At 41.1% G+C, this 25,559-nt stretch overlaps 3 protein-coding genes and 1 non-coding gene across 4 annotated transcripts in view; 1 reads left to right on the forward strand and 3 right to left on the reverse strand.

The window, feature by feature from the left end:
• Positions 1-1,349: 1,349 nt before the first annotated feature.
• On the reverse strand, positions 1,350-15,397 carry LOC134864190 (E3 ubiquitin-protein ligase RBBP6-like). Its single transcript, XM_063882992.1, is given in 21 exon segments — positions 1,350-3,450; positions 4,252-4,327; positions 4,433-4,503; positions 4,626-5,233; positions 5,573-7,145; positions 7,295-7,390; positions 7,700-8,023; positions 8,110-8,164; positions 8,254-8,311; positions 8,611-8,674; positions 8,787-9,157; positions 9,259-9,362; positions 9,700-9,872; positions 10,064-10,206; positions 10,294-10,362; positions 10,364-10,391; positions 10,521-10,609; positions 10,742-10,783; positions 13,178-13,217; positions 13,435-13,534; positions 14,226-15,397. Coding segments are annotated over 21 exon segments (5,235 nt in total). The 5' UTR covers positions 14,392-15,397; the 3' UTR covers positions 1,350-2,465.
• A 1,192-nt stretch (positions 15,398-16,589) lies between these two features.
• Positions 16,590-16,671, forward strand: trnal-aag (transfer RNA leucine (anticodon AAG)). The gene has a single exon. It is a non-coding gene; the product is annotated as a tRNA-Leu (tRNA).
• Positions 16,672-17,668: 997 nt separating this feature from the next.
• Positions 17,669-22,927, reverse strand: cacng3a (calcium channel, voltage-dependent, gamma subunit 3a). The gene is made up of 4 exons (XM_063884178.1): positions 22,498-22,927; positions 19,216-19,299; positions 18,982-19,122; positions 17,669-18,559 (listed from the first exon to the last, which is right to left on the reverse strand). Exons 1-4 carry the CDS (start codon positions 22,706-22,708, stop codon positions 18,003-18,005), a joined length of 993 nt encoding a protein of 330 aa, XP_063740248.1. The 5' UTR covers positions 22,709-22,927; the 3' UTR covers positions 17,669-18,002.
• Positions 22,928-23,864: 937 nt separating this feature from the next.
• Positions 23,865-25,559, reverse strand: part of LOC134864323 (protein kinase C beta type) — a 29,242-nt gene continuing 27,547 nt past the window's right edge. Inside the window, exon 17 of the mRNA XM_063883197.1 lies at positions 23,865-25,526. Within this exon, the coding sequence (XP_063739267.1) occupies positions 25,374-25,526 (153 nt within the window). The 3' untranslated portion in view covers positions 23,865-25,373. The remainder of the gene's footprint in view (positions 25,527-25,559) is intronic.

The raw sequence follows: 25,559 nt of genomic DNA on the forward strand, positions 1-25,559 counted from the left end.
TCTCTGACCCCAGCCGTGTCCTGAACAGTGAACACTGAATTGTCAACATTAGATTAAAGAGACGTGGTTCTACGATGTAACAGAGTTAGACTGAAGCACTCTTTTGCGCACCAATCAATCACAAAATAAATGTGGAGCCTAATCCCAGAGGAAATGTACATTGAAGGGTCTTGAATAAACAATGATTTTAATAGTTTGTTCAATGTTTGTGTTCTTGTTTCTTGTGTTGTTTGGGGTTTCTGTTTTTGTTTTTTTTGTCTCGTTGTTTGTTTTTGTTTCTTTTTGGTGTTGAAAATAAAGCAATGCAATATAAATGTGAGACTTGATCTGACAATAATGTCTCGTCAGTATGCTGCCCATGTTGCTTAAACGGCATGGGAAATCAAGAGAAAAGTAAGACAAATAAAAGCTATTTTCATGTAGTTTCTAGAAGCCTTCTTTTGAATGTTTGACTTCTCAATGAACCCAAGTAAATATATATTACATTAGAGCAATACACCTGTGTTTACATATTCTTAGATGATGGGAGCACAGGGGAACCAAAGGTGCACTGGAAAGCAGGGAACAGTTTTAGTGGCAGCCCAACCAATTAAATGTACGTCTCACCTGGCAGCAGGATAATTGTTCTAGTAAACAGAAATAATGCTATGCTAAAGAACAGCCAACTGTCTTCAGATGTAAAGCTTCACACAGTTTGGAGGTGATAGTCATACTGTCAGGTAAAACCAGTGAGTGCAAAGGTATGCATAAAATACAATCACCAACATGTCTGTACAGCATGTTTCAACACTTTCTAGCCTAAAATGTTTTCACCCACCATATCGTTTTTATTATGCACGTAGGTTGTGTCACAAGAGTACAGTGCGACATTCAATGCATTTAAAAAGCACTTCTTTGGAAAGTACATTACATGTCTTTTTAACTTTAGGTGAATTTTGGATCTTGAAAAGCATCAAGTCAATACTGAAGTTGGGAAGTGGAACAATTTGCAGAAACTCATTAGTTAAGTAATCCCTTTTAATCGATGTAAATCCCTTTTATTGACAGAGCAGGGCAATGCATGTTTTCATTGAACTGTTGTGGATGTATACGGTATCCTTTGTATTATATCTACTGTATTCAGAGTCCTTGTAAAAGTTGGTTTGATCTCAATGCATTTGTATATTTAATTTTTTACTGAATACATTTTGTGGATTATTGTAGTTTTTGCATTTTTTTTAACCAGAAATTGATAAAACCTCCTTGTACTGTACCTTATTTTTTTAACACCTAGCATTAAGTTGGTGTTCACTCATCTTCGTGGTCATGACACAAAAAGGGGTTCAATGATTGATAAAATACCACAGAGATTTTCTTGAGGTCAAAACATTTTAATAAAAAAAGAAAAGAAAAGTAACAACTCGTCTGTAAGAACACCTGTCCTCCATTTTGCCTCACTTCTGTCACATTTCACTTTCACACTTACACATTCACTCAGACAAATAATGTACAGCTACTGCACCGTTGGAAAGAAAACATGCCGACCGATTTCACATTATTAATAAACACATCCTAGATTCAAACAATCCAGTGTAGCATGGCTACTTAAAAAAGGACCATACTGCTGATTCTGCCGGCTTTCGCACGTCCAATACCCAATACTTAAATGCTAACCATTTCCAAAGGATTGCTGGATTTCTTTCATGTTAGGTTTGGTAAGAAATGTTAACTATGCAAGAATATTCTGTTACCTCCATTTTCAATTTACATCAATTAGGAACCAAAATAAAAAGTACTATGATGATTGAAACCAACAGCTGCCTACAAATGACATTATAAGGCTTGAAGATGGTCAGCAGCTATGAAAAGCATAGACGATCATGTCCTATTACAGGCAAAACCAGAGTACAGTCCCTAAACAAAGAGCTTACAACGGCCCTCATTACAATGACGGTTATTCAGTATGTTAACCTTGAACAGCACACAGGGATGTGAACAAAAAACCAGAGCGGAAATTATTATTATGAGAAGCAATAATACATCTCTATTTACAAATGGATCAGAGGCAGAGAAAGAGTGATTCCTCGTCTACAGAGAAGCAATCACATCCCTGAGTACAGTGTTTGTTATTCCTATCATTTAGAGTCACTGCCGTGTGATCAGTCATCTCCATAAAGTCCTCTCTGGGGGGGGCTCTAGTTTGAGCAGAATAGTGCAGCACAGCTTCAGAGTTTTTCCTGACCCAAAGTCACAAAGAAGAGGCTCACGTTGAACGATAAAGGAACCTCAGCAGTGGTCATAACGCTGCAGTGACATTAAGTGAAAGACAGCCAGACAGAGTCATGGACAAAGACTTGTTTCATCCATGTCCTTCAGAGTGGCAAAAGGAGCAGCAAGCCAGTGTTAGTCGATATTTCTAGATGCATCATTATCTCCTCAACAAGGAAGGTTACAGATTTTGGCCGGCAGCACTAGCCTAGGCCCTGTTAGCAAGAAGCCCCTTCCCCTGCTTTCTCCATTTTCTCCTCGTCTTCCTCCTCCACACCTTTGTCTTTGCTCTTTTTGTGTTTCTTTTTCTTGTGTTTGTGCTTGTGCTCCTTCTGTTCTGCTTCTTTTTCCTGGACGCTGTGCTTCTTGTGCTTCTTGTGTTTCTTATGTTTCTTGTGTTTCTTCTTCTTTTTGTCACCGGTGGTGGATGTTGCCGTGCCGCTATGGTTGCTCGGGGTTGGGGTGGAAGGTTGGCTGAGGGAGACGCTGGCGCTGCCGCTTCTTCCTCTCTCCGGCTCTGATCCCTCTCCTTCGCTGTAGTCGGGCACAAAGGCGGCCTCGTCCGTCTCCCGACCAAGGTCTGAACACAAGCGCGGTCTCCTGGGCTCCGGGCCTCGACTCTCCTCTCGTCCTCCTCCACCTCTGCCTTCTGCAGCCCTCTCCTCCTTCCCTGTCACTCCTCGCCCCTCATCTCTTCCTCCACCTCTCCCCTCTTCTCTCGCTGCAGCTCTGCCTTCCTCTCTTCCTCTTCTCCCCTCCTCCCTCACAAGTTTTATTTTGGTTGGTTTGTCAGAGTTTGTCTGTGTTGTCCTCCCACTTTTACCCTCTTCCCTTGGTGCTCTCCCCTTCTTCTCTTCCCTTGTTACTCCTCTCCTCTCCTCCTTGGTTGCATCCTGACCTTCCCCCCTGACGGGTTTAGACGCTTCGGTCTGTCCCTCTCTGCCTCGGCTCCTCTGTGGTACTGGTGAAGGCTCCTTGGGTGCAGTTACTCCGTTTTCCTGACCTTCCTCGTCATCTTCTCTCTCCCATTTGGAGCGAGGGGGAGGCTGGATGATCGGCTCCTCCCTGGCCGGGCTCGCTAGCGGGCTGACGCTCTGGCTGCGGCCACGGCTGCCCACAGGGCTGGATGGAGGCTGCTCTGCAGGTTTGGAGGATGAACTCTTCTGATCTTTATCCGAGTCTCGTTTGGTTTCTTGGGTTGACCTAGTGTTGAGAGAAAAACAGCCAATGTTTAAATAGGGTAATTCACAAATTAGCATTTCATTGCTACAACAATTTCGGAGCTTTGGCTGTTTCAGTTAGTAGCAGCTATTGTAGAGTCCGTCCGCAAGTCTCCCGCAGAGAAGAGGAGCGGCTTCATACGTCTGGCAGGAAGTCTTAACCCCGAAACCGACGCAGACTCAAGTGAATTAATGCAATCTATCTGGCTCGCTCTGGAGCCACAAAAGGCTTTTATACATGTTTACACATTTGATGAGTAGAAATCGAACTTGTTTGGGTAAAAACCTTTAAACATAATAAACAACAACGCTGTGTAATAAGAACACTTTTTCCAGAGGCTGCAAGTAATGCAACACCAATAACTGAGGAGTTGGAGCAGTCAATCTTTGGCATTTTATCAATCATCAAAGTAGCCAGTTAAGTTTCTTAGCTCCATCATTTTTTTTTATTAGTTTTTTGATGGAAACTACCTGTAAAATAAATGGGTCAACATGTTGAGAAATGCAATTTCACACTATAAACTTAAAGACAGATACCAAGTATCCATAAAGTAAAAACGTTAACAACTCATTTCACACATTCAAATGACCTTTCTTAGCATGTCCAGGTTAGTTCTGTTTCATTGTAAACAAATATAATATTATCCTAAATGAAATTTGGTTTGCAAGGACTTTAACACAAATTATAGGTTGAACCAATGACAATGGACAACACAACTAAGAATTATACAACACAAAATAAAAATAAAATAGTCCCTGATTAACAGACAAAAATCAGACTCACCTTGTGGAGCCGGTCAGGACCTTTCTGCTGATCCTCGGTTTGCTTTTCGCAACTGGCTCCTCACTGTCTTTAACTGCTGCAAGAGAAAGCGGGAGGAGGACAGGAAGCACAGGTTCAATACCAACTTAAAAAGATGAAAAACAAAACTAAAGTTATCTTCTTTATAAAGAACAAAGATTACCTTCTCTGTGCGCAGCAGCTGGTTTCTCTCCCGCAGGGACACTCCTCTCTGCTCGGTCCTTAGACACACTCCTGGCAAATGAGGAAAAATTGCACATTAACAGCTGTGTTTAAAGAGCACTGGATCAGGTTTTCTGTCATTAATGGCTAGGAATAGTGGCTTGATGAGTAGCAGGGTAGCAAATATAACAAACCTGTGGGATTTAGCCGATCGTTCTGACCCTTCGCCTCTCTCCTTAGAGGATGTCCTTGGCTTCTCCGGAGGCTCTGTGGAGCTCTTGGAGGTGGACGATTTTTCCGCGATGGTCATTTTATCTAGAGAGACAGACCTCCCTCCTGAACCAGAGTTCTTTCGCTCTGTCCTCACAGACCTCTCTGCTTCAGGGTCTCTCTCCACTGTCACTGCGATCTTTTGTGATCCCCTGTCTCTCTCTCTGTCTCTGTCAGACGCTGTGCCTCTCTCTCTGTCCCTGTCTGACCCTGAAGCTCTGTCTCGCTCTCTGTCCTGTCCCGAGCTTCGGCTCTGCTCTCTGTCAGAGCCCTGCGGTCTGTCTCCAGCACTTCCAGGTCTCTCTCTGGAGACTCCCCTCTCAGCAGATTTAGACCGCTCCTTCCTTCCGGCACCTTCTGCTGCACTGCTAGCTCGGTCTCCTTCAGACACGTTAGCAGCAGCTGATCGGTCCGAAGTGGAGGAGGTCTTCTCGGGACCCGACGGGGCTCTGTCTGAGGGTGCGGTTTCAGTGCTGCCTTTTCTCCCCAGGTCCCTGTTCAACTTGATCCTCCTCTGGTTCAGGGGCTTCACCTGGATTTGGATGAAAACACATAAAAATGTTACAAGAGGTATAATAAGTGATTAAGGACATACATTTTGGGTTATCGAGAAGTAGCAAAATGGCCACTTTAGGGCAACCTTGCACTGGAAATGTGTCTTTTGTTCTATATTTTCCAAATACCTTATTATTTAATGAATGAAAACATATCAATTCACTTTAATGAAGAATTAGGGTTGTAACCTAAGATAATTTCCTCAGTGTCATAAGCTGTAGTGAAAAGATAAGTAATAGCATTGATAATAATAAAACATTTTTAAATACCCTCTCTACAATAAATCTTTGTAGCCTGGTGTTTCTGACAAACCCACCTGAAGGTCCATGAGCGGTCGGATGGATCCTCGGTCCGCGTCCCCCCGTCCCATCTCGCGGGTCCCTGGTATGGGAAGGAGACCGGGCCTGTCTGAGTGGGGGAGTCTGTGGAGCGGGGGCAGGTGAGACATGTGGGAATGGGACATGACATCACCTACACCCCCGAGCACATCAATTCTCCTCAGCTTTCCAGGAGGAGGTCCGAGAATAGAGCGGCCCTCCTCACCCATTCTTCTCCGACTTTCAGGGGAGGGAGGTCGGTGGAGGAGTGGGAGTCCGTGTTGATGCGGGAGGGGGAGCAGACCACCACCCTGTGGGAGATCCCTTCTCCCGTGGATGTCGTGGCCCGGTCGTGGGCCGTCATGAAGAGAGGGATGGTGTAGAGAGGACAATGGAGGTGTCTTAAGTAGGGGCGGCCTCACTGCAGAGCTTTTACTCTTTTCCTTTTTAGGGGTAGTTGGGTTTGGGGCATCTTCTTGTTTGGGTTTAACACTCTTTAACGGCTTAGTGGCAGAGGAAGAGGAGGAAGAGTCTTTCTTTTTGTTAACAACTACCTCCGCAGTCTTCTTCTTCACCTTCTCAGTCTTAACCTTCACGGCTTCTGTCTTGACTTTGACTTTTGCCTTAAGAGCCTTGTCTTTCTTTGTCTTATCAGATGGAGTCTTGGATGTTGACTTGGTTGAGGGTTTGCTGGCTGCAGCAGGGCTTTTAGAGGATGGAGCTTTGGAGGTTGCGGCTCCAGCTGAAGCCTTTGAGGAAGCAGGAGGAGATTTAAGGAGTGCAGGCACATCGTCCATTGGTTCGTCTCTGACAGGAGTAGCATCCCCTCTGTCCACTGACTGATGGGATGACTCCGATTCCTCCCCAGTCCTTTTCTTCTTTACCTTCTTTGTCTTTAAGAGTTTGGAGCTGGACTTGGCGGCTGATGAGGAGGAAGATGTAGGATGATTAGGGGGAGCACCTCTCTCTTCACGCCCTCTTCTTCCTCTCCCTTGGGGGGAGTAATCTTTGTTTACTGGGGACATTCTGTCCCGCTCCCTGTCTCTGCTGCCACGACCTCTGTGATGCATTGAGGGATGTTGGTTATCATAGCCTTTGTAGTACTTGTTGTACCAGTCTGCATATTCTTTCTCCCACTGTCGATACCGTTCTCTTTCCCAGCGCTCATTGCCACTGGGACTCGGACCCTTCATTTCATATGGTGGGAGCTCCCGGGGAGGCGGCTTTCGTCCACCAGGGCTGCGGGGCCGGAAACCAGCAGGGCCTGGGGAGCGAGACCGCGACCTGTAGGGTGCGGCTCCTTCTGCTCCCTCCCAGCCTCCTGGGCGGAAAGGGGGAGGAGACCGTGGTGAGCCGGAGCGCCGATACCCATAAGACCTTGAACGTGAGCGGGACCTCGAGCGTGAGCGTCCATAACTACGTCCATTACGTCTAGAATAAGGGGAGCGGGGATATGAGCGGCCATGAGAGCGTGAGCGGGAGCGACTCGGGGAATAAGAGTAGGACCTGGATCTTGATCTTGAGCGAGAGTAAGGAGAACGGCTGAACGGAGAGCGACTGTATGACCGAGATCTGAACAAAGTTGAGAAACCAGAGGAAAACAAGGGGAGAAAGAAAGGAGATTAGGCAAAGATTGTAACAAATGGCTTTAAGGAATATTCCTCTGAGATGAGTTATTAAAACTGTAAACCATTTGTGATATGCTCGCTTGATGAAGTTACCTTGAATAAGATGGTTTTCTTCTCTTTGGTGCATTTCTGTACTTCATAAGCTCTTTGTGGAAGTCTTTAGTAAACTCATCCAGTTTGGATGTAACACTGTGAGACAAAGACAAAAACACTGAAACTTTCAAAATCTGCAATTATAAAATTCACAATTCCAACCCTGAGTAATGCTATTATTCTTTCTGAATACAAATTGTTTACGTAGAATAAACAAAGAAAAAGGTAAATGTCGAGTAGGTCTTCACATTAACTTTGGGGGATTGTTTCATAATGTAAACAAAATCTGAAGAAAATACAAAAATAAAAGTGTGTGCTATAAACAAATTGAACTGTAAGAGCTTTTTAGTTTTTAGAAGCGAAAAAATTAGTTTCATGACCCAAAATAAAAAAGAAACCACTTACTTGTCTTGTCTGTGGTGTCGCTGTCTGTAGAAATCTTCTTTAGAGAGGGGGGGCTGAGGCATGGGGGGCAGAGGCATGAGAGGGGGCTGGACTCCAGGAGGAACCCAGGGGGGGTTCAGCCCTGGTGGTCCTTGGACATACATAGGCTGGGGTGGGTAACCCATGACAGGAGGGAGAAGGCCAGGGCCAGAGGAGTACGGAGGGGGGTAGGACTGGGGTGGGGGAGGGTACATGGAGGGAGCTGGGTACATTGGAGGAATAGGTACAGGGGGGGGTGCTGTCTGGAGGTAATTTGAGGGGTGCTCCTCTCTGCCTCTGTTAAACCTGGCACAAAGAGATGGACACAAACCATTGTGAGGCCGACATATTACAAAACAAACTGTAAACCAATCAGATCTGACGGGTCTTACCTCTCCCAGGGTCTGCCTCCCCCTCTGTGAGATTGCGGCGGACGGGACTGGTGACCTAATAGAGCAGTGACAGAGTTGTTTATTTTGTCTAAAAGTGTTCAAGGTTACTTAATCTCCTTATATGACCAACATTGAAGTTCTTACCGGGAGGATTAGGTGGCCTTCCAGCTGGCAGGTGGCCAATTAAAGGTAAACGGTAGTTCTGTGAGAAGAAATGAAAGAGAAATGTTGTTACCGATCCTTGCAGTCATAGATGCAAAATGCTGAGTAATGCGTCACATTTTTGCAATTGCAAAATAATTATTGTTGTCATCAGCTCTGGAATTCACTATTGGTGGTAATCCTACAATACATATAAATATGTTTTATTAAAAAAAAGCCGACAAAACTTGAATAATATCGTGGTAGAAAATCTGCAGTCATGTTGAATCTTGTGTTGCAGTAAATGCTGTTTAAAGGCAGCGAGACGGGATTTCTAAAAAGTGTTCAGGGCAGACTCACCGGGGGTCCACTTTCTGAGGTTCCTGATGAGTCTGGTGTCACAGAAGGTTCTGGATCCGCCTCACTAAAACATTAACAGACATGTTATGATAAGTTGAAATGATTCACCATTTCAAAACATCAACTTGTTGAGTAGGTTGGTGTAGGTGTATAAATTGAATCTTAGGTAAAATTACCTGGGCGGGGTTGGTTCACTGTGGCTGGTGGAGTGCATGGGAGAGTGGTGGTCAACAACAGGTGCGGGGGATGGAGAATCAACCTGTTCTTCTACAGAGTCAGCATGAGGGGGGGTAGGAGCAGAAGGAGATGCAGCAGCAGGTGCAGCAGGTACAGGTGAAGGAGCAGATGCAGGAGATGGGACTCGTATTGGGGGGGCAGTCGGGGGGGTGATCGTGCGAGGAGGAGGCTGAGGGATATGGGCCATCAGTGGGTCCTGCTGCCTGGACTGCCGGAGCAGATGAAGGCGCGGTGGAGGCGGGGCTGAATTTTGGACCTGCTTGCGCACATGTTTGGTGTATCCCGTCTCATTCTTAAAGTTGTTCACAGCCTGCATGAAGAAAGAAATTAGAAGTTTTTCTAGTTTTGCTATTAGTTCCAATTAAATGCACCAATCATAATGCTTGCATTTTTGTGGGGGGGGCGGGTTACCTGTCTAAGAAACTTGTTGGCAATAAGATTATCCGGGGAAACATCCGACTGTTTGCATGTGAAGCAGACGTGCTCCTCTGAGTCCAACAAGGTAGTTCTGATACCTGAAAACAAACAGTTCTTTATTAGAAATAAAAAATAAAAACCTTGTTTACACATTCTTTTCACATTTAAAATATGTTTACTAAACAAGTATTTCAGAGCATAAATTGGCTTTCAAGGAGATATTAAAATAGCCAAACATTGAGTGTAAAATGATTCCAAATAGACCTTGCATTAATATGAGAGTTTAAACTACACAAAATGACACATGTCCCTGGGCTGCCGACGCTAAAAGCTACTGTTGACAGACAGTATCATAATTGTGCACGTTTTGCTTGGCATAGACCAGTTATGACTTTAATTCAGATTTACTAATGCACACTATGAATGAGGACTCACAATCATCACAGTAACTGTTTCCACAGCAGGGTATCACTACGGCATCTGTCATTAGGTCGTTGCAGATCGGACAAAGGAGTTCATCTGGAATAGGATCTGTTTCATCCTCAGAGGATGACTGGTCGTGTGGAACAAATGGAGGTCGCTCCTTCTTTCCTTGTGCGTACGCCTCCCTGTATAAACAGATATTAGCTTTTTAGTTTTGAGGGTTGTTTCACTAGCAAAAAGAAAGCAACAGTAGTTCAAGTTGTGTTTGTAGGCACAAACACAAAATGGGAAATGACAAAGACAGGTGTGACCCCTTAACTACTTTACGAGTATACTAAACAGTGTGTATTTGTGGGGATTTCTGGTTGACACATACGCATCTATTGCAGGTATGGCGTATTCTCCAGTGCTGGTTAACATGGCTCCCTTTGTGCCTGGCTCTGCTTTCACCATGAAGCTCTGAGGAATGCCTTTACTGATCTTTACTGGCTTTGGACCCTCCACACTCTTATCCTGGATCTAAAATAAAAACAAAATGATTACCCAATCATCCAACTGTCACACAGCAGAAATGAACACAGCAGACTATGAACATTCATTAATTACCAAGAGCAAGGGGCATTGTCGAATATAGTGGCCAGCCTTTCCACAACGAAAGCAAGTATAGTGCGCAGGGCGGCGGTCCAACTGCCTTCTTGGAGTAACTATAGAGACAAGTTCAGTACATTTATTAAAACAATATACAGCTACACAATTTTAAGTACATGGCAATGAATAAAACACAGAAAATTTAACTTTGATCAAGTACAAGAATACAATGTGTGTATACTAACTGTATTGGGTCATATTCATGATTGGACTGAGACATCATGGCTTTAATCTTGTCTTCCTCTGATGCATTAGCGTCGACCAGGTTAGCCGTCTAAAAAACAAACAGGAAAGCAGGGAAAACAAAAGATGAAAAGGAGGCTGTCGACCTCAAAAGATAAGAGGAAACATCTACTCACTACAAAACATGTTCTAGAATTACAGCCAGCATGTACAGAAACAGTACCTTGGCGAGTTGGGCAAGTGACATAGATGGAGAAGAATCAGTCTGCAGGAGAAATCAGAGTACAGACATTAAAGGTTATAACATAATAGATATATTATATAAACACTGGAAGAGCCCAGATAGTTCCCCACCACATCTGTGTCCAGTCCCTTTGAGTGTCCTTCTAAGTCTTTGTTGAGTACTTGAAGTGTATGAGATAATGCAGGTATGTAAATGAGCATTTATGTAAAGAAAGCTTATATTAGGTTTGTGGCCGATGTGTTTCCATCTACTGAAAGCATTGAGTCATGATCCATTCAAAGAAAATCTATAAAACTTAATCTTGTGAAAGTGTCATGAGGGTTGGGTTTAGTCAGTCATTTGTAATTAAGAGATCTAAATTGTTGTGATCATTAATTACCAAAAAATAAGGATCTACAAAAAAGATGACTTAATTAGAAGTAAAAGTGTTGTCCTTTATTCAAACTCCCTTTTAAAAAATGCTTACCAGGCGATAAAGGCATGACAACTAATTTGCAAAATGCAACCTCACCCTATTGCAACATACTATCCTCAAAGAACGAAATGATGGACCTCCTGAGTCTTTAACTTTGAATGGTTATTATGTCAAAGAGCTTCTGCATCACTTCAAATTGTCTTTAGCCAAATCAGCATATTCAAATGATAAAATACCGTCACATCCCTCCATTAGACATACTGAAACCTCTCCTGCTACAGAAGGTAGAGGGCAATTTTCTCAAAGGAATACTTGACATTTAATCTTAGCATGCCTTTTCCCTTAACTGGGACACGGCGATTTAAGTTTTTGCACCGACATGCCATAGTTGTAAGAGCTTTCATTAAAACCAGCTCAAGACTTCTGTAACTTAATGAGCTTGCAGGGACTGGTGCCAAGATGTTTAATGAGAAAGGCAGACAATGTAAAGTGTCAAATATTTTGAACTGATGAGACACAAATCTAGTGTGTAGAAAAACGGCTAGCTGAGGAAGAAAATGTGCAACCCCAAATATGTCAAGTGTTCCTTCAGAAGATTCCCTTAAATAAGCCATTAAACCACTACAGGGTGAAGGCTAAAGCCCGACTGAGGGGATGTTTCAAATGCAGTTCAGGAATCAATGAGCCATCAGAAGTAAGTCTCCGGCATGGACAAAATAAAACGCCCTTCTTAGAGATAAACAAAATGGCTGCTCTGCCTCGTACTTGCTACAAGTAAATAAAAAGTATCCGGGGCAGGTTGTCCATCATGATATGCAGGGCTCGGAGGAAAGACTGGGTATTGCAGAATGCTGTGGAGGGAACACACAGGGATCTGGTGCAAGCGGTTCTGACACGGAACCACTGAACAACTTTATTGACAGGTTCTGCAGCTTACAGCTTACAGGACACACTACACCAGTATACTTCTCACTGCAGCAACCTTGGAAGGCCTCCAGAGATTTACATAATATTTACTGATGATGTGTCAAAGCACTTAGTGATAATGGCACAACATCTCACGTATCAAAACTAGCGTTTTACTCATACCTGATTCTTTGTAAAAACAGACACTTAGTAATCTGAATTAATTCAAAGCATTGAACTCATTAGGGTGAAATGTGTGTGCCTTTAAGGGTTATGTGCAGTCCATATTCAAAGCAGAATAGAACATCTTAATTGTGAAATTGTACAGGACAAAACAATTGACATTGGCAAATGTTACTGAACAACAGATTTAGGTATTAAAGTTTAGCAGGGTAAGCGTTGAAAACAAAAACCACTGGCGACTCTTTTCTACCCACACAACTTTAGTCTTGTAATTGTAATCAAAGTTAATTACAATCAATCAATCAATCCCAGCCACACTGTACTTCATTGGGTTCTTAACCACATAAGGATTAAATATTTTCACAGAAAATAAAATGACAATGAATTATCAATACAAAAATATGATATTTTCCCTTTACAAACCCCTTTAAAATACATTTGTCTAGCCTGAAGCAGGCTACAAAACCATTTCATTATGAAATACAGTCATTAACAGTTTAAATTATTTCTTCAGTCACTTAAAAAATGGTCAACAGTTCAACAATCGTTAAGTTCAGAGTATAAGAAAAACAATGGTGGCTAGTCTGTTGTTTCTCATCTTAACCTCATCTCTTGCAGCAAATGTAAACGTTTGTCTGCTTATTTCAAAACAGAAACCCAGGGTTTTTAGAGAAACAACAAACTATTTTTTAGCTGTGTTGACTCCAAGAAACCCTCCCACAAAGACATCAAATAACACATAGAGGTTGAGATCTCAACACAAATGTAGCCAACACACAGTGAACAGAGGATACACACAACTTAATCATTGCTGACAGAATGTTCTCAAGAAAGGTGACTAAAGCCAGAAAGAGGGGGAGAGAGAGAGAGGTGAGAGGAGAGAGGGTTGATTTGGGGTTTGTTTTACATACGGGTCTAGAAGATCCAACCACAGCTGTGTCAGAACGATCTCTGCAGAAACAAAACAGGAAAAAACATCAGTTGTTGACATGACTCAAAGGCAAACAGATGCCTGACTTCAGGATACAGCTATACGTACTTCTAGAAACACCTTGTATCGCTGCTTTAAATGAATCAGGAACTCTACCTATACATTACATGTAATTATAGGCAACCATACTGCTTAATCATGAGCCAGGACTCAAGTAATAATCGTATGTAAACTTACACAATGAACGTCCTGCCAGCAGGTTTCACTCCACCAAGCGGAGTGCGGCGAACGATCACGGACGAGTGCTTTGGGATGTGGGCTTCATCATCTGTGTATTCTGCAAAACATGACACAAAGTATAAGTAAACATAGAACGTTGTTCAGAATAAAAAGTGTATTAACTTCAGTCCAAACATCATAACAGATGTATAAATTAAATAAGCTAGTCCATCGGTGTCTTAACCTAAATTCCTGAAGCAAGATATAAGATGTTTTACGATATTAGAGGAGTTTAGAATGGCTTGCCTCATTTCACAATTTAAACTAAAGAGGTGAAAAGTATAGCATAAGGTGAGTTCATAGAAATTGATACAAACCTGTTTTTTAGGAAGAACTGAGTAGTTGAAAGCCATAATGTTATGGTATTATAATTATTTTACAAAATAGACTAATTTAATAAAGATAAATGGTACAGAGTTAAAACAATAGTTTGACAGAAAATGTGTCTGCAATTTTTAGGTAATGTATCGTTTTTTTCAAGACAGTTTGAAAGGAATTATTACAAAGATTCAGTGGTTTAATCGTTTTTTGGGGGGGGGGGTTCGTCTTCTGTGATGGTAATCTAGTTGTTTTTAAATAATAACAATGACAAATAGACCATAGCTGGTTATCACAATACCGTTTTTTAAATATATATATATTACCAAATCCTAGTGTCCTAAAATGTGCTGTTTCTTATACCGTTACTTCCAAAAATATTGGATGACATTTTCGTGACAAGTGTTGTAATGCGTCAGCTGATCGCATACCTTCTCGAGTCTGCGCATTGGTGATCTGCAGGTCGCAGTCTGTGGCCTTGAGGCGCTCTCGGCCCATAATCTGCCTTTTAAGCTCGTTGAGGGTGATATGCAGTCCATCGAAAGTGACTGTGTTGTAGTCCAGTTTGGAAGAAAACTTATAGTGAACACACGACATTTTAACAGATCTAAGCACTTAAGTCAATCAAGCACAAGAAAAAAAACACAGGCCTGGTATGATAAAATAAAACAGCGTCAACACTGAACACAGCTAAACTGGTGACTTTAATTGATAAACCTTCTTTATATTCGCTGAAACACTGCAGACAAATAAAGTTGTAAAATGTGGGAAAGGGATCAGCTCGCAGATGACGAAAGTGTCTTTGTTATTGCAAAAGAAAAATAATTGAGATGTGAGGCCAGAGTGCCATTGAGCGGCACCGTGAGCCTTTTCAGTTCTTTAGAGTCCGATAAAACATAACGAAGTGCCACCAAATCCAAGAGCGTCCCTGCAGCACCACGTTAATCTATAACAGGGTTGTGAATGAGGCCAGGTCCACCGTGAATTGTCTTTGGTGGAAAACCCGGGCCGCCGCGCTACAGGACGTTGGTGTAGCTAACAGCGGGCCTGGGGTTTCCAGAGCATCAGTCCTTAAGTGTTTTTGCTTTGTTGAAATAGTTCTTATATGTCAATTCAGGAACAATCCCACCGATCTCAACAAAAAAAAAGTCCACAAAAGCTTCCGCAATGAGTCCACAAATGTTACGTAATCGGCGTTAGACCTTGAAGAGAGTATTCTGAAATCGAAATCTACTGTTGAAAAGCTAAATTAGCTAGTTAGCTAATGCCAAGGCTAACATGCTACACCTCGATATTAGCTAACGGTACCACAACATGTAACATGCCTAACAAAAGCTAACGTTGCTATGCTAACAATGTTGCCCAAGTTAGCTGTCGAATTATCTAACAAATCCACCAGTTAGGCAATTATGACACAACGGTTCCTCTTCAGTGCGCGGTTATTTTCCATCACGAAAAGTTGAAAGTTGTGTATCCAGATGAATCTTCAGTTTAAATCCATAAAATCCATGACTGTGATCCAAACGGCTTCTCTCCTCGCTGTTTCATCAAAATGGCGCATGTCGGAACCGGATGTATCGAGGTTTCTTCCAAACAGTACACATGAAGGCAAGAGGTTTCACTTCCGTCACAGACGAAGCTTCGGTTTATGTCTAAATGGAAGCACGCTTTCGTCAGTGGATGAGATCCCATATTTATGTGTATTATATATTTATATGATCGCACCAACCTTACACCGCGATTTAACCCTGTTTTCAATTATTATATTATTTCTTCCATTTGGCCCTCACTGTTTAAAATGCTCAAACAATTTTGCAACCTACAAGCAAATGCCACTTTCTTGTCTTATGTCCTTTTTTAATATGTTGCACTGTTGGAGGAGCTCGGGACCTAAGATTTTCAATGCCATAACTACACTGTAGCGACTGTGCACATGAAAATACAAACCCTTGAACCTTTGGTATCTGATCACAACTAAATGTTTGATGAACTCAAAATCAAAAATGTCCTTTTCCAGAGATAACAAGATAGAATATGTATACATTAAATAAACATCCAAATAAATACCCAAACTATTGAGATTTTTTTTTGTTTTGTTTGTAAGACAATGGCTTCAATTAAGCACACGAGTCCACTGCTGTTGTATTCATAGGTATTCATTTCATGAATCAATCGATCTATCCATAATGTGCGTTCATACTAAAGGCACATGGGATAAAAGATATGACCTATCTTGTATTCCTGTTGCTCTTTGATTGTTCAATTGTGTTGTCAAGGAATCACGTGACTCAGCAGCGCACTGGTGGCTGCGTGATGGCAGAGAGGAAGAGGAGCGCTGTTTGGTTTTATTTAGTTGCAGATCAAAACACTGCAAGCTGCGATGTTTGCAGAAAGAAGATAAGATAATGTGTCAACACCACAAATGTACAAACACCGGAAAACCCATCCTAAAGAGAACTTAATTTTCATTCAAATTTGCATATTGATGACACATTGCTGTCACCTTCACAAAAGTAGATTAGCTGTCTTAAGTAAAAAGTATCGGTATCAGTATTGATATCAGCAATACTTAACCTACTTGGTATCGGATCGATGCCAAATGTTGCAGTATCGCGCATCCCTAGTTTAAACATTTCTCCGCCATGATTGGTCAAATGTTGGAGCCACGTACGTACTTGGCCCACGAATGTCGGAGCACGCACTGTAATTGGCCAATATTCTCTACATTTCAGGAAGTTGGACAGTTGATCCGGTGACTAACTACCTATTCTGCTTTCACATGCATGGTCTCTATGGGTAGCGTGGCCGAGCGGTCTAAGGCGCTGGATTAAGGCTCCAGTCTCTTCGGAGGCGTGGGTTCAAATCCCACCGCTGCCAAGGTTTTGTCGTGAAATTGAAAAAACAGAGTATGGACGTTATCAATGTCAGGGAATATGCTTCATGTACAACCGCTATGTGTCATTTGATTTTATATATTCATGTTTAGCAAGCTTTTACAAGGCATACTACTGGTGAGAAAAGGGTAGCATGGCGAGTGGTCCCATTCGCTGGGTCAAAGTTCCTCTCTCTTCAGGCGCATGGGTTCAAATCCCACCACAGCCAGGATTTCAACACAACTCAATCTTGGTTAAAATACATTCACACTGCCTTAAGGAAATATGCCCATTCCAGTGAATATGTATTCATTGATGTAAATTGTCGTCTGTCTCGTACAGGTGTCCTTAGTACACAATGGCACTGTTTATGCGTGGTGGTGGTGGTGGTGTCGCTGCTGCTGCTGCTGCTGCTGCTGCCATGGTAACACATCAGTCTGCCTGCTGTTGTAGATTTATTTAATTTGTTTATACCTTCCCACCATCATCCTTAACACAGCTTGCTAATGCATGTCCACATTCAACAAGTTCTGCATGTTTCTCAGCACAGAGGGATCAATTATTTTTGATAACTTGTTTTTTTTTTTTCCTATTTGCTTGGACATTTGCTTCTGTATCCACTTATGCAAGGACAGACATTTGAATATTCTCCCCTTTCACAGCTGAAATGTGCCTACTGCACAAAAGCAATGACAAAACACCCTGAACCCTCCCACACACATGTTGTCTTAATTTCTAAACTTTATTTAATGTAAAAAAAGACTTGATGACAAAACTGTAATAAGGGCTACATGTTTTGCTGACATGAGGGATAGGGACAGATGTATGTGTCCTGTAATTTCTATAATGATAGTTTCTTGTTTCAAAACAGCTCCTCCTCTTAGTCTCTCTCCATGACTGTCTGTCTCATACATATGTCCATACTATTAGACACATTTATTAGCACACAAACTACATATACACAGTGGATATACAGTAGATACTTTAATAGCATAGCAGGATGACTTATAAAGTGCAAAAAAAAGATGCATTTTTCTAGCACAAATTCAAGACATACTGTCAAACATGTTATACTTCATTTCTTTATTTTCTAAAATGAATATAACTGTGTTTTCAGCTGGTCAGACAGAACATGTGATTTGAAGATGTCACGCTGGGCTCTGAGAAACTGTGAATTCACTATTTTCTGCCAGAAAAGTCTATGCAGGCCTATTTTTGGTCTCTAAAGCCTTTTCTGTTTCCTCTAAAAATAGTCAGAGGACTTATTTTCTCTTAATGTTCTCGTCCGAAACAAGTTCCTCTTGTATTTCATCTCTGTACATCCTTCACTTCCTTTCACACAGGCGTTGTCTTTCGGTTGGAAGCACAGTTTTCAGGCAGCATCTCTGTGTTGTTGAGAGACGCCAGAGAAGTCAAATCATCCACAGCCATGTCCATCTTATCGTCCTTGAGAGACGAGTTTAAGGAGTAGATCAAGAACTCTGAGTCCACTATGGGCAAACCTGCCAATGATTTGGTTTCAGCACAGATTGACGGCTCCCGGTCTCGCATTAAGGACGCTCTGAAGGAGTGTGAGATGGAGTCCCGTGCACTGTGGTTGCTCCTGCAACTGTATCTGCTGGAGCGGTTCTGGTAGTAACGGTTGCGGAAGAAAGACGAGCTGCGAGAAATGGGTGGCTTCATGATGGACGGCCTGCCATTAGTGCGCAGCTGTCTGTGTTTTTCTATGAACACGTGCACTGCAAGGACGCCCACCACCTCAGCCAGCACGAAGGAGAGAGCCCCAAAGTAAAAAGACCAGCCATAGGAGTAGCTCTTCTTGTTGTCGCTCTGGCTGGGGTCCCCAGAGTTGGCTGATATGTACACAATGATGCCAATAATGTTACTGAGCCCTGGAAGAGTTTAAAGATATGGAGAGGGTCAGATGGTAAATGCTATAAATTAAACCATGGCTTGGACTAAAACAACATTGTTCTCACATCTATTTCCCTTGTAGACATACCTTTATTTTATATATTTTGTATGGTTTTGTGGATGTATTTACGTGGCCCTATTTCTGTGTGCATATGTTTGTAGATATATCCTTCTGTATCCTTGTGTACGTATTTTTGTTTTTGTATCTTTATGTTATTATGTTTTTTTGTATCTTTGTGTATGTGTTATTGTGTATGTACTTTTCGAATATGTTTTTTAAGTATGTATTTTTATGGATGTGCAGTATCTATGTGAATGTATCTTTGTGTTTTCTTCTGTGGTTGTACAGTATATTTATGTATTTCCCGTGGTATGTATTAGATTTGCGTGTGTTTCTGACCTGCAGAGACAAAGAGTATACCCGCGCAGAGGATGACGTTGTATCGTGACTTGTAGAACTCGCTGGCCGCTACACACACACCTCCAAGAAATAATAATCCCACACTGAGGATTGGGAAGAGGCTGGAGGCTCGAACTGCTCCTGAGAAAAAGAGGATTATACAAGGCAAAAAGATTTGAACACCTCAGATTATATTTGTTTGAACTCAAAGTCATGTGTGCAAGTGTTACCTACGTAGTAAATATTCTGCAGCATCCTGTTCATAGTCTGCATCCTCAGCAAAGTGATCAATGTCTTTGCAAACACCCCGAAAAGACCCTGTAGAAAAAGAAATGCATTACATGCGTGTGACAACTAGTACGTCTTGTGTCACTCTGCTCTGTAATATATTATAACATGCAAACTAGAAAATTAACAGGAGTCAGAGGGTCTCTGACCTAGTACACTCTCCATACTCTCTCTAACAGTGACTTGCATAAAGCTAATTGTGGTACTTATCGTCTGATGGGCTGTATTGATTTTTCCCCAGTGCATCTACAATTACATTTGAAAGCTTACTATATAGAATCTCACATGATAAGACAAAGCCAACATGTTCAATAAAACATTTTTAACTTGCCAACCAATTTAGTCAAAGACTGAAGGGACATTAAATTGGTGTTGCTATTGCACTGATTTATTACTTAACCTTGTCAAAAATACAGCTGATTATGTAAAAAACATGCGGGGAAGGGATATGGTCGTTCTTACATTCAGGACATGCAGGTCAAACCATACACTCCATGGTTAAACACACCACGCACTCCAGCCCATGCACTTTGCTCTGCATCTGTCAATCAGCTTGCTACTCCTTAACTGTGAAGTGGACCCTCGTTCCTCTCAACAAGCATGCCTGTTTGCTATCCTGGCAAAGAAATGGTGGAACAAGCTTCACAGTGATATCAGGACAGCAGCAAATCTACACATCTTCCGTTGCACACTGAAAACCCTCCTGTTCGTTTGAACCTTGGCCATTTAACTTATGCATCAGTTCTTACAATGGTCTGGCTTGTTTGAAGTGATTTTGTTAACACTTTCTTGTTGTTCTGAGTTTAAATCGTTATGGGTTATTGCACTTATTGTAAGTCGCTTTGGATAAAAGCATCAGCTGAATGCAATGTAATGTAAAAAGACGAAACAACCTCTATGTACTACTGGTTGGTTTGTTTCTTTTCGTCTTTAACTTTTTTTTGGCTAAAAAGTGTCTTGTAAATAATGATTGATTGATAGACAGCCAACTTTAAAGGCCAGTTACAGTACACATTTTTGACAAAACTGTTGATGTAATATGTATAAGTTTCAAAGGGCAGATATTGTCTCTTAGCAAACTGAGGTAAATTGAAGTTTATTATACCATATACAGGTTTTTGGATTTGTTATCTGCCAATGTTATATTTATCTTCCCAGACAAAAAGAAAGGATCTCTCAATCAGAGAAAATGATATTTTTTTGTGTTTCTTGTGACATGAATTTGTGCACACATTCATCCTATAGTTCGGGGAATATCTCCTGGCACTATATATTGGCAATAACACAAACCATAAAACAGTCAATAGTCAATAGTCCAACAAATCATATCACTACCACTACTGCAACCTGTATAGGCCATGATGTATTTTAACGTGAACTTGAATTCTCTGTTAGTAACAAGAACTTCTGCCTGCATACTGGTTTCCAGCTCTCAGTAACCTCTGGCCCAGTGATGCCTTTTAACATTTGCCCACACTGGGAGGTATTGATAAATGTGTCCCTGTGTGCTGCAGTGATTGACCAGTATTGATGATGTGACTCTGTTGCCGTGGTAACCAAAACAAAACTCCTCCAGTAGGCCACAACTCGTTCATTGTGAACACGTCAGAGAGAAAAGACACGGAGACTTTGTACTAATTATCGTCAAAACAAATGAGGTTGAATGTTTTTTCTGTCTTAGCACAAATAGATGCTTTCTGTCAACGTGTATTATCAGGTGAGTACAAATATTCTTTCAGTTTTTGATTATTTTTAGGTCACCTCTGATCTAGATTGTCATGAAATAACCCAGAGATATCCCAATACAAAAGGCTGTCTGTAGTGCACACAATCAGTTTTCAAACTTGTCTGTCATTGTGCATTTTTACTGTATCTATATCTTTGTTATGCTGTCATGTCACTACCTTTTGTTTTTGTGTGTGTCGTATTATCCCAAAGAAATCAACACATCCGTTAATTATTGATGGCACATAACACACAGGGACTCTTCAGTGTCCCGTCTTTTTGTCTACCTGCCTGCTTCTGGCTTCGTGTGCCACCGACTGATGGACAGACACACAAACACACACATACATCACTGCTGAGGCATTGATGTCCTCTGCCTGCTTTAATGCCTTCCCATTAAACCATTTTGGAGCTTAGAGATAGAGAGGGGGCAGCAGAGGGAGGGAGAGAGCTTTACATTTACTTTTATTTAGAAAGTTAGCAAAGCAAAGAAAACAGAGGATAGAAGGATAAGAGAAAGAGGGGTCTTTTAAAAAGCAATGAATAATTGAAAATGTAATTTCCATACATTACATATCCAAGACTTAAACTTCTCTCCCTCACCAAGATGTACAGCCATGTAAATCAAAACATGAATTTATCTGAGCTCCAACTCTAACTTTGAAGACCTCCCATTCTGCAAAACAGGTTTTTATTTGACATGAAAAGACTCAATTAAATAGCCTAAAATGTGCTTTTTGTTTAAAAGGCTGGTTTATAAAGCATAATAGGGTTAGGTTTCAGATTCAGTATTTTGGAACACACTTATCTTCACTATCACTGCTTTTGAAAACGTTTTGTGTATTATTCAATCATCTGATATATTTACTTTTAACTCTAGTTTGACATTTCTTGAAGAAATATAATTTACTTGCTGACTGATAAAAAAAGTTACAGTAATTTAAAGTTGAATCTATTAACTCAGTATACTTTCATTTCTTGATTGTTTATCCTGTCTTTTGCTTGTAAAACGAAAAATACAAATCTTTATCACCACGGTTTTTGAGCTATATCTCATGTCATTACTTTATAAACTTCACTGCTCTAGAGAAGATAAATAAGTATAAACGTTTACCTCGAACTGGTCACTTCACAGATAACGATTTTACATGAAATTCAATAGGTATATAACAGTGAAACCTTTCTCCAAATCCTACTCAGAAAAAGTCAGAAAATGGTAATAACCCTATATAAGATGTACATTGGCCATTCTTTTGATACTTTTGAAACCACAGATATGATGTATATTTACTTTCATGTAGTGTTTGAGTATCATAGAATATTTCTTACTAAGTAACAACAAATCCATATGTTGTCAGTTGATATTAATTGATGTATTAACATATGACAATAACGTTGCTGAACTGAACAAAACATTGCTGTGAGTTGTAATACCCCTGCAAATGCTTTTGGTTGTATACATCAGTGATAAACATGAAGCTGAACTTGTGTTGAGTTTCCTACCCTCGGTGCAGCAGGTCCTCCACAGGCCGGAGTGGGTCAGCACCTCCTCGTTCTTGCGGAGCGTCTCGTTGTCGTTCAGGTTCTTGGAGCGGCACATCCCGCGGGAGTACAGCCAGTAGTCCGTGCCCACCGCGATAGTCATGAGGCTGAAGGCACAGAAAGCTCCGGCTGTGGTTAGCAGCATCATCATACCCCGGTCAAACAGCCTCATGTTTGCCTAGCGTCCACCTCCACCCCGAGGAGTACTCCAGCGATAATACAGGGATTATAACCGTTTAGAAACTTTCCCCCGGTGTTTTATCTTTGTGTAAATCCAGTTTGCTGAAGGAAACTCAGTTTTGGTGCACATTTTCTGCAGCCTGTATCGACCTACTCGAGTAGTTGGTTAACTATGCCGTTTTTTTTAACTCCAAGCTACATGCAAAAGACTCTGTCCACTGTGTTGGGGTGTTTCCATGTTTTGCCAGAATCAGAAAGGAAAAACAGGAAAAGTGGAAAAAGCTAAAAAAAAAAAAAAAGAATAAAAAAGATCGTCGATAAACAACAGCAGCAGCTCCTCCTGGCACACTGTAGTTTGTTGAAGCTCTACTCTGTGTGCCACTAACTGCACGATGATCCCACCCCTCCAGTGTGTGTGTGTGTGTGTGTGTGTGTGTGTGTGTATGGTCACGGAAACCTATAGCCCTTCAGCACCATGGACAGCAGCAAAGTGGTTATAATGTAAGTGACCATTAGAAATAATTAATTACTAAATAAGAGACCGTGCCTTTCATTATGTCAGTATAAGGTGTTATTACTGTACACGTAAATGCCACATAACTTGCTCAAACCTATAAATACCCCAATGTTAAAAAAAAAAAAGAGAGAGATTAAGCCATTGTTTACATTTCTGAGGATTTTCTTTTTTGGTCGTTTACCCAAATGTGGTTATGAATATTTAAGGCTTTAAATATAAAGTGAGTTAGCATATCTAAAAAAACCAAAGCAATAAATGTCAAAATCTGGATAAAAAACAAAGCTATTGAAATACAGTTCATCAACTTTAATATTTGTCAAATATATATTTAAATGTATAAAAATATATATTTGAAAATTAGCTTCACAATCTTTGAACTACTGACAGGTGTATTTATATACATTTTAATTTATTTTAAAATATATAATATTTCATATTCAACACTGTGCTCAAAATGAAAATTGGTTACTACAAATATTTTATGTAAACAAATATTTCATACCTGACCAAAGTCTAATGCCTTTAAGTTATTTTTAATAAACATAATAATATGTTGTTCTTTCCTATAAGAAAACTGCAATTGCTTTAGTGATATGTGATCTGTTATCAGAATAAGACACAAGAGCCAGAGTTACTGAAATGTTATTATGATAATTCAATTCACTTTAATGTAGGTATCATACTTTACGCGTCTCTCACATGTATAAGACGGCGCATGCAACACATGTATACTGTCCTGCGGTTACACAATTTCTTCAGGTTACTTTATAAAAGTTGCCCTCTTCTCCTCTTTCTCTTCTTCTTCGCCTGCCTTTTGCATAGTAAACAATTTATTCTCCCCTCTGTTCCCCCTCGCCCTCTTGTCTTATTTCCCTAATTTTCCAGTTCATTTAAATTGTACTGATGATAATGTGAGTTAGGGACAAGAGAGGAAGAGGAGGAGAACGGGAGATATAAAAATAGGGAAACAAAGTAAAAGTGACAGCGGAGTGTTGGCAGGGATATGAAGAAGAGTATAGAAGTGTATTATCACATGAAAACCTCTTCTAGCTATAGATTCCATTCCTATTTACACATACACTGAAACACACGTCAGACAGAATAATTACATCTACTTTATATATTCATTTCATATAATCTCATATTTTCTTGTCAAGGACAGCAAAACAATGTCTGCTGCTTTGTAAAGCAAACTCTTTAGCATATTTCAACATTATTAGAGAAACAGCACTCGGAGAGGGAAATTAAATTTGAGCATGGGTACTTCAAAACTGACTTGCATCGATAAATTCAAGACACCAGAGGTATTTTGCTTCCTCGTTGATGTCAAACACAAACTTAAGGGAACTACTGTACCAACAAATATGGCATGCATAGAGGAGCAGCACCACAAAGACTGTAGAGGCCTACACAGCACTAACCCACTGCGCACACAGTGCCATAGAGAAAAGAGATAGAGAGAGATTAAGCAAGAGAAAAAGACACTTTAAAATATCTCTGCCCAACAGGCATCGGGGGGGTTCTTATTTTTTTGTCTTTTTGTTTAGTTTTTTTGCATCAATTCGGAAGACGAGACGTGCTTAAGACTAAGTTCAGGACAAACTTAGATATGAGGTTATAAATCAGGACTTTCAAAGACCTTCCTTCCCTCCAAACCACGGCCTGCAGACGTGTGTGTACGTGTGTGCGTGTGTGAGCACATACATGGCATATTGATCATGGAATGTTTATGACGTAACTTTTACAGGCCAGAGAAGAAAATCAAGTAAACAAACACACACTGTTGTTGATCGATAAGAGCATATTCACATAGTTACACATTCACTATATGATCTTTGTATTGACCTGCTCACCACTCGGTCCTGTGAATACTACACATGCCTGAAGTTTTCTGCACACTGGCCTGTTTGACCACATGGTGACTGGTCAAATTCAGTCCCAGTAAAAGAGGGCCACCAGCAGATAAAGCCAGTGTGGTGGTTTATCATTATTGTCTGGATTAGATGCTGGTAGGTCTGAAGAAGTAAATAAGACTTCAGTGGTTGTAGGAAGAGATGCAGGATGAGTCCTTGATGGATGTAACTGAGCTGTTCGGGTTAGAGTAAAGTCTGGTTGTGGGTGTCTAACCAACTGGAACTCATCAGACTTGAATGATGAATTCCGGGTTGGTGTACGAGAAGCCTTGAAACTCGTTCTGGTCCAGATTCATAATGAAGAGCTTGTCTGTGGGCGTCAGCTCCACCGCCATCTTAGTGAACTCCTTATCGAAGTTGCCAACGTCACGGCGAGATTTCTGGCAAACAAAAAGAGAGGAGAAGAGAACGTG

The sequence above is a fragment of the Eleginops maclovinus genome, chromosome 5 (genome assembly GCF_036324505.1).
Source record: "Eleginops maclovinus isolate JMC-PN-2008 ecotype Puerto Natales chromosome 5, JC_Emac_rtc_rv5, whole genome shotgun sequence".
In the NCBI taxonomy this organism is placed as follows: Eukaryota; Metazoa; Chordata; class Actinopteri; order Perciformes; family Eleginopidae; genus Eleginops; species Eleginops maclovinus.